Here is a 20,926-nt window from a genome sequence, read left to right on the forward strand (position 1 = left end):
TATTACAGACAAGTTAACAGAATAAACCCCGTAATATTTATTTATTGATATAATACAGACAAATTAACAGAATAAATCCCATTTTTAACCAACATTTTTCACAAATTCTCAGCTTGACAATATCAATCATCAAAAATGCCAATGAATCACTCTTGCAAAAAGCACTCACATAACGAGAGAGACACAGTCGCAGGCACACTCATCCACACCACCCAAACAACCACACAAAAACAACTATTTACATCAACTATCATTCTTCCCTTCTTTCTTCTTCTTCATCTCCCCCAGAATTTTGTGTAGCCTCTTCTTGGCCTCCTTAAGTTTGGACTGCTTGACTGCCTCCTCAGCCTCCTTCTTCTTCTGGTGCTCCTTGGCCCTTTGCCTCATGGCCCTGTGGTCCTGGGTTGCTTTGTCATTGTGGATGGCTTTCACCCGTTTCAGGAAGTTGGCAATCTGAATCAAATTAAACTCAAATATAACTCTAGGTCTAGCTATCAATAGCGGATAAAAATACCAGCTAAGAGAAGCTCAGCTAAATTCCAAAACAATAAAATTAAGTTGGTTAGTTTTTACTATATTTTAGTTGTATTTCACTTAACTGAATGGATTTTAAGGCACAAAACCTAATGGTGTACTGACCTTTGCCTCGGCAGGCTCCATCACAACAGCTATACGCTTGGGCTCTTTGGGTTGAACAAGATTTTTAGGGGTGTCCTTGAATGGCAGTCGTTTGATAAGGTCTTTGGGAATGACTAATGGCTTCCTCTCTCGTTGTGATCGTACAATGGGCTAAAAAAATTGTTTAAAATGATAATTACAAAAATATTAGCATACAAACACATAACTAATTATGTAGAGAGATGGGGGGGGGGGAGGGTCACAAATTAAAACCAAGTATATTTTTGTTAAAGGATAGATAATCCTGGTCTAAAATGATAAAAGTTGCTAATTTCTGGAGTAACGAGAGGTTAACTACAAAAAAGATGAACCAAGGCCTGCTGTTAAGTTACTAGGTGAAAATGAATTTTTATTTTCATTGATTTGGAAAAGTTCTCCTTCCTCAAGAATAAATTAAAATATAATCTTTAAATGATTGCTGAAAGACTCCTTGTTGAACTTCAGACTATTTTTATTTTATTTTTAACATTAGCAAACCAACTGTGGGTTTTGCTTTAGAACGGACTAACCAGCTGGCTTTGAACAAAAAAATGGTAACAAAGAAATGCACTAATTCATGCATGAAAAAATATATTACCTTGTAAAGAGAGTCAGCATTCTGTGGCACTGGTAGTCCCCTCTCATGCCTTAAGTGTCCTATAGTCCTCATCCCATTCCACAATTGTTTGTCTTGGTGTGCCAGGAGAAGTGACGTCACTGGCATGATAAATTTGGGAATCTCAACCTTCACCCAGGCTTTTAAGAAAACTATATCTGTGGAGAAGAAATATATGTGGGCAGTTATAGATCAGCTTAGTCAAAAACAAAAGTTATCAAATAGTGAGCAATCGGAATTTTAAAAATACTCAGTTTTAATATGCAACAAAAGTAAACAGAAGTTTACTGAAACAATTTAGTTTTTTTGTGCCACTAACAAGGTCTGCACCACATATACACTGTAGCACTCACCACTCATTCGTATTTTGTCTTCAAATGTTGCCCTGAAAGCACCAGGTGGGGAATGCAGAGCTTTTTTCACCTGCCCTCTCAAACCACTGACTGTCTGTATGCGAGCACCTTGAAACTTGGCAACTTCCAGCCCAGTTGTAAACATGTTCTGGAGGTCACAAAAATAGCCTGACATATTAATTAGCAATTAACACCGACCTATAATAGTCTATGGAAAAATTGAGTCTATAGGACATTTCTGTGTCCACCGAGCTCTGATGGTTACCTAACATAAGGCAGGCAGTAAAGGCGGCTGGGCATTGTGTTCATCCCTTCATATGCCAAGCTAACAGAAAGATGTGAACTCTACTTCATTTACCTCTTGGATCACCTGGTTCAAAGGGGTAACTACTTCGTCTATGGAAAATTTGTTCTGAACAGAATGGCTAATACAACACACAGCTATAAAAAATGAAGCATGAGTGTCCTCTGTAACGCATCAAGCATAGCAAGTAAATGTTCAATCTAACTAGCTCTACCTTACCCTTCTTGCCATATCAATATTAAATTTGTTTTAAAATATGTGTATCTTAGGTGTATATTTTCCAACAATTACCTGAATAAATGCAGATTTCTTGAAGACTTTGAGGGGAGTACCAACCAGCTTGAGTTTCTTATCTATTTCCACAGACTGGTCCAGCTCTAGAACAACTCCTGTTGCAGCTATTCGAAAATTTGGCTGGAACATTGCAAACAAATCAAATATTTTACATAAAACAGGATTATTGAAAGTAATGAAAGTACATTTGTTGTTGGTCTAGATTTTGATAACACTTGCTAAAAAGTAGAATAAAGAAAAAAGGTCATGTTAAAAGTAATAGTACATGTGAAAGCTTACATTTTTCTCTGACACTGACTCAACAGCGAGAAATCCAGTACCCTGGGGTGTAATGGGACCTGGGTTAAAGTAAGAAATTATCAAATGTAGAAAAAAATAAAACTATGCAATGGTTACCACACAATGTTATATAAAATTATTTTCATCCATTTCTGCTTTAATATCGCTGAGAAAACCTAGTCTAATATGACCTCAAATGATACCATTTGACACAACTACAATCTCTAACAAATTAACACTGATGCTGTAGATTGCTGATAGTCTTAACTTCATATGCACATAGCAAATTTTGATTATTAAATATCTGCTTTATAAATTTCAAGCATATTAAAATAGAGAAATTCTGAAATTAAAACACAAAGACTTTTCTAATTTTTACACAGGGGAAATCATTTACAATAAAGGGATTTGTTTTAAATATATTTTATATAAAAGTCAAATGAGATCAAATTACCCCAAAAAGCAGCATGGCAATGAATGTGCTCAGGTGTGTACTTGAGCATACGTCTCCTCATGTTATCTTCTAGCTTGTAATAGAATGGTATTGTCTGGAAGCGACGCCACCCCAGTGAGATAATCAAAGGATTTCTCGTCTTTAGAATTTTTTTGTACCACCTGTGTTTTTTAATGCGCACCTAGTTTTCAATAAAAAAGAAATCTGTTTAATACATGGTACTAACAAATACATTTTTTCAATCAGTTGAATGAATGAGAATAAGATTTTTTTTTAATTAACAAAGAACATCAAACAAAATCCAAATTTATTGTAACTAGAATTGAGACATGGTTCTAAATTTAAAAAAAAAAAGATTGTTTTCTTTAACAAATTGTGTCTAGTATAAAATGTCAAAACATTGAACTGTAAACCCATTGCAAGTAGTATTTTTTTAATGATTTATAAAGAAACAAAATGCAATTTGAAACTTTGAAGAAACACTAGGTTCTTTAAAGACTATAAGAAATGTCCCAGCTCTGAGTGACTTACATTGTTGTATCCCAACTTCTCCTCCACATCTGTGATGCCCCCAATAATTATGGGATACGTGGGGTCAAAGTTCTCAATCAGCTCACACGGCATCTGCTCAAACTCTATACGCACATACATGCCAGGACGGAAACCCTCAAACTGGACTCTCTGTTCATCTGGTAGCTCTTCAAACTCAGACTTGTTCATCTAAATTCCAGAACATTTCAATTGTTAGTGCAAGATGATACTGGGTGGGTCTAGGCACCAGAACATTTCAATAGTTAAAACAAGGCATTACAGATTAATTGAAAATAAGGCTTTATCCATGAATTGCCTAAAAAACTAATATTTTTATGCCACTTTCCCCCTCTGTGTTAGTTTAATACATGGTTCTGACAAATAATCTGATGATGTTTTGCAGGTAGGATGATCAGGTTATGGGTACAAAGCAAACAATAAAAAACTGACTATATCAGAACTTTGTCAATAAAAGTAAATGCTGCAGGAAGTGTTACCTTAGCCTGATCATCAGCCTCCTGCTTCCAAGAGTCATAGAAGTCATTATCTCCCTTAGAATCATATTCCTTGTCAAACATTTCTTTGATTTTTCTCTTCTTGTGCATTCGCCTTTCCTGCGCTGTCATCTCAGCTTTAGTTTTCTCTTTAACAACTTCAGCTGAAAAATTGTGTTAGTGACCATAAGTAAAAGCATCCACTTCTTAAAAACATAGTAAATTGCCATTGTTCTAATAGTGTCAATTTTATTTTAACTTCCATCATATTTAACTATCTAAAATGACCAGCCTACAGCAAAACAATGAAGTTGCTCATTGACAACATACGTTGCTCTTCTGTCTCTTCATCAGATCCCTTCTTGGACTCCATTTCAATGTCTGACCCTTCAGCATCACTTGCGTCTGCATCTACACCTTTTTTATCAGACTGAAACTTTTCTCCTGTTTCTAAATCTTCAAAATCTCCAAACAAAGCATCTGTTCAAAGAAAAAAAAACTTAGGAAATCAATGTCACAGATAATATGCTGCTATACAAGACAACAAAGGGGGACTACTTCAGACGCACAAGTTTTGCATAAAGAAAATAGTGGAAAATGGCTCACCGTCTTCCTCTAGCCTATTTTTAGCATCTTCGCTGGGATCCCATTTGCCAGTCACAAAAGTATCCCTGATCTCTTCAGAAAGCTGCAAACAAAATTTAATTCACCCTTATCTTATAACTGATAATGCTACAACCAACAACAAAAAAAATTTTTATCAAGGCAAATAGAGACCAACCTCTTCAAAATCCCAGTCATCTCTTGCTGCAACATGATTGCAATCCAGTTTATTTACATGGTGTCTGTCTGCCTGGGAGTCACTGCTGTGTGTCTTGAGAATTTTGAACAAACCACCCAACTCTTCATCAGCTTCATCTTTCTTATCCTCGTCTAAATCAACTGCATCTGTATATATTAGCAGTTTTACTTTTTAAAATGCAGTTTACTATTTATCCATTTTATTGATTGACCCTCCAATCAACGCCAAACCCCTTCTTTTTATTCTAAAAAAAACAGCATACCTTCTCCGTAAACTATTTTAAAATAATTTTTCCTTCTGCTTTGTTTCATTGATGCTTTAGCAAATAAATTTTTCTTCCATTTCAACATACCTTGAAAAAAAATAAAGAACATTTTGTCAGAAACAAAGAAAAATGAGCAAGAAAAAAACATGTCAGTCTATAATAGTCCTTTGAAATAAATCTATTAATTTTAATTCCTCCTTCTGACAGCAGGTTTTGGAGTTGTATCTTTTCTTAGACAGTTGAATTAATACTTCTGTAGTGTGGTCCAGGTCTATCTTTAACAGGGTGGTATACAACATAGATGATGGGAGTAGAGTAAGTAAATAAAAGAACCACTGAATGTATCAGTGAAACTTTGGCCCATCACCTACTCTGTTCTTCATCTGAGGTGTTATCATCACTGTCATCATCAGCACTGGCCATCTCTACAGAATTATCATCCGCAATTTTCTTTCTCTTTTTAGGTGGTTCATCAGTCTGAAGTATTTAGAATTAAAAAGTCAGTACCAAAATTGATATTGTAGGAAACAAAACAGCATTGAATTTAAACATACTGTAAGTAAAAAAATAATGAACAGTAGTTACCTCTTCATCTTCTTCATCGGAGGATGTGTCATCACTGTCAGATGCATTGTTATCCACATCATCCTTTTGATTATCACTGTCATCATCGTCCTCATCATCATCCTCACCACTATCAGTGTCCATACCAGAGTCATCATCTTCATCGCTGTCCTTGTCAACATGCCTGCACAACAACAGAGTGATAGTACACTTTAAGGTGGGTGGGATGACAAATACAACAACAAAAAAACTACAAATCGTCATCAACATTCTAAAACTTGGAATATATCACACAAGACATTCTATAATTAAGTATAAATTACTTTAAAAACTGAAACAATAACTTTAAAAAACAAAACCACTGGACAATCTACCTACCTCTTCCTTTCAAATTCAGAACCAGATATGGCAGGTCCTCCTTTAAAAATAGAAATCTGACTCTCTCGAACCTTCTCATCGACTGGTTTCAAACTGTCCATTAAGGCGGCCATCAACCCAGTGGGTTTTTCCTATAACAAAAGTAGTAAGGATCAAATAAATGCATTTTATTAGACCATATCAATGAGCAAAAAAAAAAAATTCTGATTACCAGAGAAAAGTTTAAAAACATTATTTGGCCCGGTAATGCAACAAACCTCCTCTCCTGCAGCCTTGTCCATCTCAATATAAACTGCATCCTTGTCGTAAACTATCCCTCCCACACCTGACATAGGGGCATAGATGACCCTCTCCCTTTTATTCAGTGACCGGCGCTTCTCCATCTGAGGTGTGGGACAAGGGTCAGGCAAAAAGGTCATGCTCTTTATAATGTAGTCTCCACAGCCTGAACAAAGACATTATAAGATCATTCTCTGTTCAACAGCCTATATAGGGTTAATTTTGAAACATGTAAAATAAAAAAATTATCAGTAACTTAAAGAGATAGCCTACACATGGCTAAAAAAAAAATATTACACAAAGTTTTATAAAAGAAAAAGCTTGTTAAGATCTTTACCTGCTATATGTACCATAGACTTGGACTTCATGTTGGTACCTCTCATGTACCCATACAAACTGACCACTCTGTCACACTTGGGCCTCTGTCTGATGGTCTCTGGGTTTGTTATATCTTCCATTCTGGCATTGATAAAAATTATTTTAAAAGTATTTTACCTTCCATCCTATCAGTGGCACAATGGTTCATTAATGAATTTTAATTACTAATGTGTCTCAACAGCAAGCTTTCCAAGCAAAAATTACTCAGTAATTATTATGTTTTGTTAGTGTTATTATAGTGCACTTGTTAGTATCTGGCTTTGTAAAGTTTAAAGATGTGAGAACTAGCCACCAACCTGTCAGCAAGAACATATGGGTGATTGGTCCTCCACACAAGGGGAGTAATTTTCATGACAGAGATAAACCTACAGAGATTGTGAATTTCATTCTGCAAGTATTCACCATTGACCAGCATTGAGAGATAAAATAGCCTGGCACCCTGAAATGGTAATAAAATGTATTCAGCTGAACAATTATACTTAACCATTGATGATATACAAAACTCTCATGTCTTTTCAGATACATTAAACTAAGTCCTATTAATACTATTATAAATAAAATAGGCCTGTAAATTCTAAGATGCGTCTAAACTTTTGCACCCAACTACAGTCTTTGGTTTATATTATAACTATTTTTAAGTTTATATAAGTAAATTGTAAATAAATTATAGCTAAATACCTTGTACAATTCCACTTCGAATCTGTTTTTGAGTTGCTTCTTGCGTTTCCTGACAGCTTTGCTATCTTTGTACATATCTAGATGGTTAAGAACGCCCATACAACGAGGGAAACCTGTGGCTTGACAAATGTTGAAGAACTCAAATATCTCCATTTCAAACCCTTGCTTAGCATCCACCATCAGAAGTGCCTGCAACATCAACAAATATTTAATAGAATTTTAAAACCTGGTTTTTCTAAAAACTCAAAGTAATATTTTTTTAATATATGGTGCTTTTAACTCAAATAATAAAAGTTTATGTTTTTGCACCTTCTGAAAATGCTTCCACCAAAACTTACCAAATCTGCAATTTTTCCTACATCAATCATACAGTTTATATCATTATTGCACTCAATGAAGGTTAATCTGCGATTTTTTCCTATAATAAAATAGAACAAATCCAACAAGTTATTAATGACGATATTACAGAATCAAAATATATCAATCAGTACAAAAATATGATAACAAAAATCTCTATTCAACTTACCAGCAACAACAGTGACAGGTCCCTTAACGTTAGTCAATTTTTGTTTGGTAAAGTTTTTGACTAAACATCTTAACAAAGTACTTTTGCCAACTTTAGGGGGACCAACAATGGCCACAACAATAGGAGGGGGCTCTGTTGGGCTTCTGTCTACCTTAGGGATATGTTGCTTTTTTACTTTTATATCTGCTGTCCTGTAGGCACAAGTAGAAAAAAGTTAGCTCATTATTGTCACAAACTAAAATACAACTGCATAATATTCTATCAATAAATATTCCATTTTTTTAATACATTGTGTATCATCACGAGAGGTAAAATACACCTATTATACATAGCTCCTGTAGGCTATCAGAATTAAGTCAAATACCAATCAACGTTCAGTTCATCATCCCCACTTTCAATGATAGAGCCTATCGTTTGTCCCCACTTTCAATGATAGAGCCTATCGTTTGTCCCCACTTTCAATGATAGAGCCTATTGTTTGGTAGTGAATGAAACACATAACAAGAGGCTTTGTTGCATATGAAATGTGTGGAAACGTAAGAAATATCAGACTGATCCATAAATATGTTAAAACAATCTAAAGGTAAATAGTCTAGTAGAGTAGAGCTGGAATGACAGAAATTAAAGCAATCTGATTTCTGTATCAAAAATATTTTTATGGTAAATAATCCGGGGTCTGCAATCTGCTTTTTATTAAAGGGTCATTTTATAATTTTAAAATATTAGAGAAGCCTTACGGAAAGTTATAAGCTCTGATGTTTTGAATTACAGAAACTATGATATAACAAAAGTGTGCTGTATATTTTCTTCCCTCTTTTGTGAGTATCAAATTTTTTAACTAAAAACTGAAGCAAATCATTCAAATTATGTAGCGCAGTTAAATTAAGCTGTCTACCCTTACCCTAAACCTGACTTGTATTCTGACAATGGCAGTCAGCACCAGAAAAAAATAGCTGATTGATATAGGCCTAGACCTTATGAATAAAATTATGAATAAATGAGGCTTTACTCTACCACAGAACATAATTTTAAAAAGTGTAGGCAAACCCAAGAAAAAAGGAAACAGAAACAATGAAAAATTGAGAGAAGCAAAGATTGTGTTAACAAATAAGCCAATCATATTGGCAGATAGATGTGATGTCAGTCTTCATGAACTATGAACATAGTTTCTTTTTGCCATTTTCTTCCAGGGGGGAGGTGTCTTGAAAGTTTGAGGAGGGGCGGACACTTGAATAAGTATAATTTTCTAGGCCTAGGTGATATAAATTAAATATATTTTCTATTATGTTCAGGATGCCTGAAAGAAACTTTGTGTGAGCATTCTTGGCTATTCATGTGACTAGAATTAGAATTAGTAGAATTCTATTACTACACCACACAAACCTCTGTATCAGTATCATTCATTTACTGACATTTACTGATTTACCCAAACCTATGATTAAAATAATAAAAAGATTACAAGTGAGTTTTTTCGTTTTTAGGAATTATACTGATCGGTAGTCTAGACTCAAGAGCAGATCTAGATATAGCACTCAAGTTGGGTAAAACTCCGCTTCACATTCACCTCCGGTTGAGCGTATTTCATTATAAACATAATCAAAACACACAAAAAATGTTAGGAAAACACTAGGATTAGAACCATTAGGCCCTAGATGATAGAAATAGATCTACTTATTTTTTTTTGAATGTGTTTTAATTAGAAAAAGTTTTTAAAAATGTTATAAATAAGCATTACAGTTCCAACAAAATAGCATTGAGATCGTTGGCGTGAGAAAAATCCCTACATGGTCAAGGGTTCACAGTGAGTTCACATTGACTTTAATTATCAGCATACGTTATAGCATAGGGTAGTTTTTCTCACTAAATCTAGAATTTACGCAATTATCAATTTAAACATGACCACTGAATAATAGACATTCATATTTAATCCATTAGGCACTAACTTTGGAGTTTTTAGTTCGTTTTAAACTAAATTACTTAATTTAATATTTATTGTCAATCACTGCCATGTCCAACACATCTCTCCATGACAACTCTTCTTAAGCTTGAAGCTAAAGAAAACCACAAATCAAGTGGCCATGCACAAGAGTTCCTCACTAGTGATCACCAAATAGTGGTCACGTGGTTTTTTTTCAAAAAAAATTTGGTTGTCATTTTTTCGGCTGGTCTCATAAAAAAACGGTTGACGATATTTGATTTATTTTTTCATAGACTGATAAAACTAATAATGCTTTAGTATGGAAATCAATTTTGTAATATGGAAATCGATATTTAAAAAGTTCTAGTATTTTTGATGAAACCAACTTTTAAATTTAGCCTTCATTCTCCAACGCAAATTTTAAAATGCTTTTCTGGCATATATAGCCCTGCCACCTATAGCTTGTTGTTATAACGTGAAAGTCCCGCCATTTTGCGCGTGGTAAACATTTTAAAAACTAATTAGTAGAAGGTCTCTGTAATTTGGCCGAAAAATCGTCGGAAGTCAAGCGTCCGGTCCGGGCGCCATATTGTTGTTAGCAACTGACCACGCCTCCGAGTTAGCGAGTAATACTAGCATAGGGCATAGGGCAGTGGCGTAGCGAGGTCGGGTGTCACCCAGTGCGGCACTTAATGGTGTCATCCTCCCAGAGGCGTAGCGACCCTTCCCGGCACCCGGGGACAAACTTTCAATCTGGCGCGCTCTCTGGATCAACCTTTCAATTTTCAAATTGCATCCCACCCCCAAAATTTCGATTTGCACTCCCCCCCCCCCCCCCCCAAATACATGGCATCATAAAGAAATAGAGGCCGAGTGATTTCCTAACGTTTTTGTGTGTTTCAGTTGTGTTTATAATAAAATACGCTCAACTGGAGGTGAACATGAAGCGGGGAATAAAATACGCTAAAATGATAAAATTAAAATCAAACTACAAAAACAAACCTTCGAAAAGATTTTGCTGCCTTGTTTACACTTTGGATGGCAAAGGCACGAGGATTTCTCTGTTTTGCAGTAAGATCTTGCTCATGCTTATTTTTGCTTTTCTTCTTTTCTGCCTTCCTTCCAGAATGCCGTGGCCTGTGACTTTTTTTAATATCATTATCTTCCATTATGATTTGTGAAGTACCAATCTTTCTCCATTAACACGTGAATTTGTTTACAGCATAGGCAGGAAGTTTGTATTTTTAGTTAACCAATGTGAAAGGCTGCTCCAATAACCGCAAAGTCTGTTAAGGAAAAATATGAGACGGCATGTTTGGCAGTAAATAGCAATGTTAGTGGGGGAGATCAAAGACTTTCACTTGATTGAATTATATATTGACTGGATCACTTGTATTAAATAGAAAAAATATCACGAATTATTAAGTGGCTATCTGAACAGCAAAAGAGCATCAGGTTGTTAGGGGTTGATGGCCTGTTTCCTTTTTCTTATTTCGTTCCAATCTGTACCTTAAATCAGTGGCGTAGCGAGGTCGGGTGTCACCCGGTGCGGCTCTTAATGGTGTCACCCCCCCAGAGGCGTAGCGACCCTTCCCGGCGACAAACTTTCAAGTTTTCGATTTGCACCACCACCCCCCTCCCCTCAAACTTTCAATTTGCACCCCCCCCCCCCCCTCAAATTTTCGATTTGCACCCCACTCTCAAACTTTCGATTTGCACCCCCCCCCCCTCAAACTTTCGATTTGCACCCCCCCCCCTCAATTTTTTCTATATATATTTTGCCATTTTTGCCTTGGTGTCACCACCTAAATGGTGTCACCCGGGGCGGTCCGCACCCCCCCCCCTCGCTACGCCCCTGCCTTAAATGTTTCTTGATAAGGGGTTATCCATAAGTCACATCACGCTTTTTTGACGATTTCATCTCCCCCCCCCCCCCCTCTCCTGAGTCACAAAAAATCCAGACATCCCCTAATATGTCGTCACACCTCAGCCTGCAACCCACATTCAAAATTGCAGTTAAATTTTCCTTAAAACATCGATATTTTCCCAAAATCTTGTCTGAACTCTGTCAACAGAGTAAATGAATCGATTTCAATTTATTGAAATAACGGATAAAATTAGTTTTTTAACATTGCTTTTTTATAATGAAAAAGTGTGACGTCACACCATCTGACCCCCTACCCTCATCATACAACTACGAGTGTTGCGACATTCATGGACAATCCCTAATTGACTGTTGTGTATCGTTTGTATGACCGTGTTTGAACAAACTTGTAAACCATTTATGTAATATATGGTATTAGAGATTGTTCCAAAGATAAAACAAAAATAATATTTTACTAATCTACTTTGCACCTGCTACAAGCTACCATCTAAACTCAGATCATTTTAAAATATTTCAAAACCAATGCGCTGCTTATACAACGTAGTGTTATATTATTATTGGCCTATCTTTGTGCCAACAGGAGACTTGCAATCGTAGCTTTCGTGATGTTTGTGAGCTATTCATCGATTTTGTAATCGAAAAATATTTCCTCCGACAGTTTTTTTAAATTAAAATTAATTATTTTTCCGGCATGATGTAAGGTGTGTCGAATTAAGTGTTATTGGGTTAATTTTTTTTTTTTTCATAAAAAGGAAATTGTACGCAGTTAGTGTATTTTTAGTGTATTATTTTTACTATGTGGTTTGTTGTAATGGTGGGGGGGGGGGGGGGAGAGATAAAAAGGAGGGTTTTTTATTGGAGGCGTTTAAGGACTAATTAAGAATATTCAGGTAAACCTATCGTCAAAGTCAAAAACAATTTACAAAGATGGGGATTACTTGGGGTAAAAAAAATGTGGCATTACATTTGGTAAAAAATGAGACGGTACTTATGTTATCGGCATTTTAGAACTAGAAATAAAGTATCACTTCCGGATATCTGAAGTTACTCAAAAAAATTACAAAGTAATCCGAACACAAGATTTTTTATTTATATATGAAATTTCGTTTACCTAAATGAAGCAGCATGCAAGTTAATGTGTTCCCACGAAAATAGAATTAAGTGACCCTTAGGGTTACTAGAAAAGGTTCAAAATATGAAGGAAACCTGCGCATACCAACTTATACTTAAAGTTTCGTCCACCTAATATAAACGATACTTAAGTTACTGGCTATTGAGTAACCGGAAATAGAGTAAGGGCCCTTTTTAGTTGCCGGAAATCGCTTAAAATATGATTCAGAACTACAAATTTAGTAAAATACTTATATATGAAATTTCGTCAACAAAAGTAAAAAAAAAAAGTACTCAAGTTATCTTGTTCACAGACAGACACACAGACATAAAGACAAGATTGCCAAGCTAAGTTTTTTTTCTCTACGGGAGGTGTACGATCACAATACGCCCGCTATACTTTGTGTACTACATTTTGGATCACACGGGGTAGAAAAATTATAATTAATTTCGGTACAAAATGAGTAGATTATATGCGATCCAAACAGGGATAACAAACTAAGTCTCATAGCAGGTCACATTACAAACTAAGTAAGCCCTACATCAGGACACACAGATGTTTTAGAGCAGGACACATACCATTGTCCTAGAGTCTAGAGCAATACACATACAGATGTCCTAGAACAGGTGACATGCAGGTGTCCTAGAGCAATACACATACAGATGTCCTAGAGCAGGTGACATGCAGGTGTCCTAGAGCAATACACATACAGATGTCCTAGAGCAGGCCACATACAGGTTTCCTAGCAGGCCACATACAGGTGTTTTAGAGCAGGCCACATACAGGTGTCCTAGAGCAGGTGACATACATGTGTCCTAGAGCAGGCCACATACAGGTGTTTTAGAACAGGCCGCATACAGGTGTCCTAGAGCAGGTGACATACAGGTGTCCTAGAGCAATACACATACAGATGTCCTAGAGCAGGTGACATGCAGGTGTCCTAGAGCAATACACATACAGATGTCCTAGAACAGGTGACATGCAGGTGTCCTAGAGCAATACACATACAGATGTCCTAGAGCAGGCCACATACAGGTTTCCTAGCAGGCCACATACAGGTGTTTTAGAGCAGGCCACATACAGGTGTCCTAGAGCAGGTGACATACAGGTGTCCTAGAGCAGGCCACATACAGGTGTTTTAGAGCAGGCCGCATACAGGTGTCCTAGAGCAGGTGACATACAGGTGTCCTAGAGCAATACACATACAGATGTCCTAGAGCAGGTGACATGCAGGTGTCCTAGAGCAATACACATACAGATATCCTAGAGCAGGCCACATACAGGTTTCCTTGCAGGCCACATACAGGTGTTTTAGAGCAGGCCACATACAGGTGTCCTAGAACAGGTGACATACAGGTGTCCTAGAGCAGGCCACATACGGGTGTTTTAGAGCAGGCCGCATACAGATGTCCTAGAGCAGGTGACATACAGGTGTCCTAGAGCAATACACATACATATGTCCTAGAGCAATACACATACAGATGTCCTAGAGCAGGCCACATACAGGTTTCCTAGCAGGCCACATACAGGTGTTTTAGAGCAGGCCACATACAGGTGTCCTAGAGCAGGTCACATACAGGTGTCCTAGAGCAGGTCACATACAGGTGTCCTAGAGCAGAAGACATACAGGTGTCCTAGAGCAGGTGACATACAGGTGTCTTAGAGCAAGTGACATGCAGGTGTCCTAGAGCAGGCCACATACAGATTTCCTAGAGCAGATCTCATACAGGCAAAACTTATTAAAACGCCCCCTTTCACACAAATTAACTACTAAAACATATTTATAAGAAAACAATTAATTAAAAGTGACATATTAATTTATTATCAATTGCATACACGTTATAACCAGACATCAAAATCAAATTTTACTTGCCTCCTTCGTCTCAAAAGTTTATACTAATTCATTCAACTCCAGTTTGCAAGCGTAATCACATTTTATTGAAATTGTTGCTTAGTCCACGAATCTACTTTGTACTTTACGACATAGACCCCCCCCCTCCCCTTTAGAAAATTTTAAGTGCTTCCCCCTTTCCCCCCCCCCCCCCCCTCCCGGGAGAAAAAAGTCTGGAGAAAAAACATTGAAAAACAAGTTCTTGTAGTGTTGGGCTCTCTGCAGTCCTCCCAAGGTGTGTTCCAAAACGGAACTTACCTGTTTTATGCTTACTGCCTTTATTTATAATTGTAAAATGCCTATATTGTGTGATTATGTAGCGATTTTTTTGTTTTTGAAAAAAAAGGTAATAAATGTTATAGATTCCAACCTAAAATTGTTATATATGAATACTTTAGGAGAGGGTGAAAAATATGAATAGACAATTAATTAAATGTTTAAAAAACGACTAAGACTGTATGTCTACTAATATTATGTATTGCAATCTACAATGGCTACTGATGTATTTGTTTTTCAACTTGATAATGCTAAAAAAAACCTACCAAACTATTTTGTTTAGAACTTAAGCTCTATATAACTTTTACAATAACTTAAAGTTGTATTTTTAAGTAAGCGGTCAACCTAAGGTGCAGGAATTTGAAATGAATGTAAAGTTAAGCAACGCATTATCTCCCATTTGAAAATCCAAATACCAAAATTTTATTCAAGGGAAATAACATTCACAAGAATAGCTAAATTAACCAAGTGTAACTAAGACATGCTTGAAAAACACAATAAAAAGCTCTAAATTTCATTACGTAATAATTATAACAATTTTTTAATATTAGATATGTAAAGTTGTGAAAAAAATGTATTTTACTTATTTAATACTTAACTGTAGGTTTTGTTTGAAAGTCTAAAAACGGTTGCTTTATTATAGCATACTTCTATTCAATTTTGATGACGTACGTTTAAGTTTGTTTAGAGTACGATTCCTCCTAAGATCTATAGAAAATTTTGGATCCCCTAAATAAAGGGACGTCTTTCAAAAAAATCAAACACTGGTAACTGTTCTAGTTTGAGACATTGCTAGAACTATTGATTAAATATAAAAAAAGGTATTTGAAAAAAACAAAGTTTACGGTTAGTTATAAATTCCATCCTATTTAATATTATATATCTTTAAGAGTGGTAATGTAGATTCCTAAAAAACTAAAGATTTTTCAACTAGAGAACGCCTACCTTTCCTTGAAGGGTGTTCCATACTGAATTGGAATAATCTGACTTACGATAAACTCGAGAAGTGTTTCTTCCAGACTTTTTTCTCCGGGGGTGGGCGGCCAACATTTTTCGGGGGGGGGGGGGGGGGGGGCGGACACTAGTAAAAGAGTATGTTTACTATATAAATTCCATCTCGTTCTCTCCCCCCCCCCCCCCCCCCCCCCCCGAAGAGATGCCTGGAAGAAACACTGAACTCGACAACTCGATTCTACTACATTCACAACACATATCAAACTTCGATACCTAAACGTAACTAGACTCGATACTCCAGAACTACGACACCAACTCGTTTAACTTCACCAAGCTCTACAAACGGTCATCCTAATCAACACGACGATTTCACTGGACATACTACTACACTTTAACAGTCAATATAATTCGATACCTTAATACCTCAAGAATCAATACTCACGAACTCCAGAACTACAATACTTCATCACCTGCATTCTCATTTCTCTATTACCAATCAGATTCCACTAGACCATGGGTTCCCAAACTGGGGGTCGCGACCCCCCAAGGAGATCGCTAAGGGCTTTCTGTGGGGTCGCGAACTGGTAGACTAAACCCTAGCAATGAAAAAAAAATATTTAGAAAAATATCTGAAATTCGGCTTTACTAACATCGCAGGAAATGGAATAGAGAAGAAACAATGCGTACTGTGAAAAGTTCTCAGTTTTCTATAAAACCTTCAAAACTTAAACGTCATTTTGAGACGAGTCATTCGGAACACACCAAAAAGATATGGAGTTCTTTCATCCGCATGAAGCTAGTTGCAAAACAGCATTAGTGCAAGCATTAAATGAATTCGCATTAGAAATTGCCAAGCTAAAACAACACAATAGGAGAAAACCTCATCAAATCCTACATGTTGAAGATGGTGAAATTAATTCTTGGGGATTCCAGTGCAGTAAAGATACAACAACCAGTGGCGTAGCGAGGTCGGGTGTCACCCGGTGCGGTCCACACCCCCCCCCCTCGCTACGCCCCTGACAACAACAATATCTCTGTCTAATAATACTATTCAGCGGTATATAGCAGACATGTACGTAGATGTTAAAGAGCAAATTTTGAATGAAATTAAGCTTTGACCATTGTTTGCTTTTCCAGTTGATGAATCAACAGAGATTAGTTCGTGTTCGCAGTTGCTTGTCTTTGTGAAATATATTCGATCAGATGATAGCAAAGAAGAGTTGCTATTTTGTGAAGATATTATGGAGAAAATAAACACGTTTTTTTTTAAACTGGATGAATTAAATGGGAAAACGGCTGTGGGATTTGTATTGATGGTGCGCCCTAAATGGTGTCCCCCCGGTGTGGTCCGCACCCCCCCCCCCTTGATACGCCTCTGCATTTTTGGTGTAGTACGCACCATTTATACCCAAACGTGAAATTGATTGCCTTTCGAGTTTTAGTTCCTTTTGTGTCTACATATCTTTGCGAGAATAGATTTTCAACACTTTTCCAATTAAAACAAAACATTGCAATAAATTAAATGTCGAGAATGACATGAGATTGACGTTAACAAAAACTAAACTGCGAATGTTGAGGCTAGTTAATAGCATGAAATTTTACTCATCGTATTAAAACAGTTATCAAGAATAATTCCTTTTGAAAGTCTACAAGAAAATCCTACTTTAGTCCTTATAAATTTCCTTATTAATTTCGACTTTTTAATTCCATGGGGGTCGCGGATCACTTACTTTTTGTAAAAGGGTGTCACCACTCGAAAAAGTTTGGGAACCACTGCACTAGACCTTCAACTACAAAACAGCCGAAATTATGATACTTTAACACTTCGATACTTTATACCTACGAAACCATATAAGAAACAGCCTTCCGCCGTTACTCCCAAATCTAAACGATTCATCAAAACTTACCAAACAAGTGAAAATACTTTGAACACCCCGTCATTACAAAACTCTATACACCAAGACAGATTTTTAATTCAAAGTCAGAGAAAACGAATCTTACAAGCCCTATTAAAATTAGATAACCGTTTGAAATGTTCGAAATTTAAATTACGAAATTATTTAATCGTTTTCTACATTAACTATGTGACACCAAATCAAAAAGGCAAAGTGACTGGTAAAAATGGCCCCAACCTTTCCAAATTAGGGAGGTGGAATTGCATATTCACCGTCGTGAATAAATATAGGCCTATATAGACCTAATTTTGGGGTGGGGGTGCAAAATTGATAGTTCGTCCTGGGTGCCGAAATAGATCGCTACTCCTTTTAAAAAGTTATTAATTATTAGGTGCTTTTTGATAATAGCGATTAAACCTTTTGTGCCCCCTTGGGGGTGGCGCCCTAGGCGACCGCCTAGTTCGCCTTATTATAGGTAGCGCCTGCCCTGCCAATGTGGACTACTGAATGTTCCAATTTTTTGGAGATTAAGTCTTTTCTGTGGTATGTAGTATTATGGCTATTACAGGTTTATGTCCCATACTTCTAAGGTTCCACTAAGTATCTCTAGCAGACGCTGTTGGTGAGTTCACTGACCGTGAGTTCTAGTAAGTATCTCTAGCAGACGCTGTTGGTGAGTTCACTGACCGTGAGTTCTAGTAAGTATCTCTAGCAGACGCTGTTGGTGAGTTCACTGACCGTGAGTTCTAGTAAGTATCTCTAGCAGACGCTGTTGGTGAGTTCACTGACCGTGAGTTCTAGTAAGTATCTCTAGCAGACGCTGTTGGTGAGTTCACTGACCGTGAGTTCTAGTAAGTAACCCGAGCAAAAGATGTTGGTGAGTTCACTGACCGTGAGTTCTAGTAAGTATCTCTAGCAGACGCTGTTGGTGAGTTCACTGACCGTGAGTTCCACTAAGTATCTCTAGCAGACGCTGTTGGTGAGTTCACTGACCGTGAGTTCCACTAAGTATCTCTAGCAGACGCTGTTGGTGAGTTCACTGACCGTGAGTTCCAGTAAGTATCTCTAGCAGACGCTGTTGGTGAGTTCACTGACCGTTAGTTCCAGTAAGTGACCATAGCAGATGCTGTTGGTGAGTTCACTGACCGTGACACTCACGCACATCTGATGTCTAATGAAACATCGTTCTTGTTATGAAATTTTATGAACGGCTAAAACAAAGAAACGGTTCTGACAATCATTATACTAATATTTGTCGTCATTACGAAAATTGTATCATTTGCAACAGTTACACTATTGACAAAATACAAGCAAACAAGAATTTTTTAAGGCTGTTTTTTTTTTATTGAGCTTATTAGTGCTTTGCCAACCAAATTGAAGTAAAAATGATTTTCATTAATAAAAAAATTAAGAAAAACGTTATCGCTTAGTCTACAAAAAAAAAATAATTAGTCCTAATTTAAAACGGCAGTAATTTCCCTTCTTTGAAATGAGACGTCGCGCGCAAAAAAAAACACCCCTTATTAACATGCACTTTATCCAAATTATCTATTACATCCTAAGCATCGATGGGCCCAAGTTAATTGTTTATCAATGTTCATTTACCGAAATTTAGATATTGATAAGGTTTAATTGGTTTTCTTGCTTTGGCCTGAAATTATCAAGTAAAAAATGTTGAACATCGTAACAATATAAGTGGGATAACATCAGCGATCCATTTACTTATTTAAAAAAAGATGTTGGCGAACTTTAGCCGCCATCTAGTTTCCTACAATCTACAGCAATTATCCTTCTTATTAAAAAATCGTGGTCTCTATAATAGTGTTGTACTATAGCAGAATAATATTCATGTAATGTATAGTCTTAGAAAGCCCATATATTGGTAAATAAAGGCACCTTATAATAGAGTTTTAAAATCTTTATAACTGTTTCAATGACGATTTACAAAAATTATTTAATTTTATAAATAATGAAATTTTAAATCAAAACTAGCTGGAGTGTATTAAATAAAATAGTGGCATATTAAGGAATAACGCGATAATTTGAGAACTCCATCTTTGATTGTGACTTCGTTATGAGTGTCCTAGTCACATTATGATTGACATGAGATCTAAGTTTGACAGGATAGTCCAAAAGTTAGCTTTTGTTTTTAGAAGTGACTCGCCTATTATCTAGATTAAGGTGTCGTTTAAATGTGCGTATACTGAATGATCGCACAAAAATACATGCAATCAATGAGTACCGTATTATGCAGATGTACACTGCACCAACCGTGAGTGATTTAAGAGTCTTAATATTTAAATTTAGTTCTTGACTTGACACGGCACGATTTAAAAATTTAAAATTTAGTATGACGTCAGGAAACGCCGCTTGAGACTGTGAGTCAGTGTGAGAAAGATCAGTGTGTTCAAAAAGCAGTATTTAGGAAGGTGTTTTAAAATTAGTTATCGTATTCTTTCTAGCTGAAATTAAAGGCGATTTAGTTTGCAAAGTTTTGAAAAGCATCAGGGATAAAAGAGCACCAAAGCATAAATTAGAATCAGAACCCACCCCTTTAATGCACATTAGTGGAGCACTTTTAAGTGGCGTGGTCATTGCAGGGGACGTTAGTCTACGGTCACGGTCATCTAATCTAAGTTAGCCCAAATCTCCCCCCCCCCCCCCCCCCACCTCTGCTTATGAAGTGGGAACCACCAGCGTCCGTTTATTCGTGTATCAAAGACTTGGGACTGGCTTAATGTGATAATAATGGCATTCCATTTAGTTTATCCTACACTTTAATTGAATTTAGTTATTCGTTTCTTTTATCACTGCAATAAACATCAGTTTAATTAACTGGGTGGACATGTCTTTATCAAGTTTTTATTATGGACTTACTTTAGGTGTGAGCTTTATCCTAGGAATGGCGTAACAGAAGCGTTGCCGTTGTATTGTGAGTGTTTCAATAAAGGTTTATTTTTTAGGTAAGATAGATTAAAACTATATTTGTTGGCTTAATAATAAGCCGAAATTTTTGTGAGAACATCCATGTCGCCTCCATTGTTTTAAATATGACAATGACATTCACTTCTTTTTTACATCAGCCGTAAATAATGCTCAGGCGCATCCAAAACTTGTAGTCTCTGTGTAATAGAAGGCGGGAAA

At 36.5% G+C, this 20,926-nt stretch overlaps 1 protein-coding gene across 1 annotated transcript; it reads right to left on the reverse strand.

Annotated features, from left to right (window-relative positions):
* Window positions 1–47: 47 nt before the first annotated feature.
* On the reverse strand, window positions 48–11,010 carry LOC131946858 (ribosome biogenesis protein BMS1 homolog). The gene is made up of 23 exons (XM_059307837.1): window positions 10,773–11,010; window positions 7,853–8,043; window positions 7,665–7,744; window positions 7,327–7,515; window positions 6,945–7,087; window positions 6,608–6,729; window positions 6,249–6,436; window positions 5,992–6,122; window positions 5,635–5,797; window positions 5,421–5,526; window positions 5,047–5,136; window positions 4,764–4,930; window positions 4,589–4,670; window positions 4,313–4,462; window positions 3,986–4,146; window positions 3,489–3,677; window positions 2,958–3,138; window positions 2,504–2,562; window positions 2,222–2,344; window positions 1,627–1,774; window positions 1,256–1,431; window positions 640–789; window positions 48–453 (listed from the first exon to the last, which is right to left on the reverse strand). Exons 1-23 carry the CDS (start codon window positions 10,937–10,939, stop codon window positions 244–246), a joined length of 3,366 nt encoding a protein of 1,121 aa, XP_059163820.1. The 5' UTR covers window positions 10,940–11,010; the 3' UTR covers window positions 48–243.
* Window positions 11,011–20,926: the final 9,916 nt, after the last annotated feature.

The sequence above is a fragment of the Physella acuta genome, unplaced genomic scaffold (assembly GCF_028476545.2).
Source record: "Physella acuta isolate Inbredline_101_S28 unplaced genomic scaffold, ASM2847654v3 ptg000574l, whole genome shotgun sequence".
Classification (NCBI taxonomy): domain Eukaryota; kingdom Metazoa; phylum Mollusca; class Gastropoda; family Physidae; genus Physella; species Physella acuta.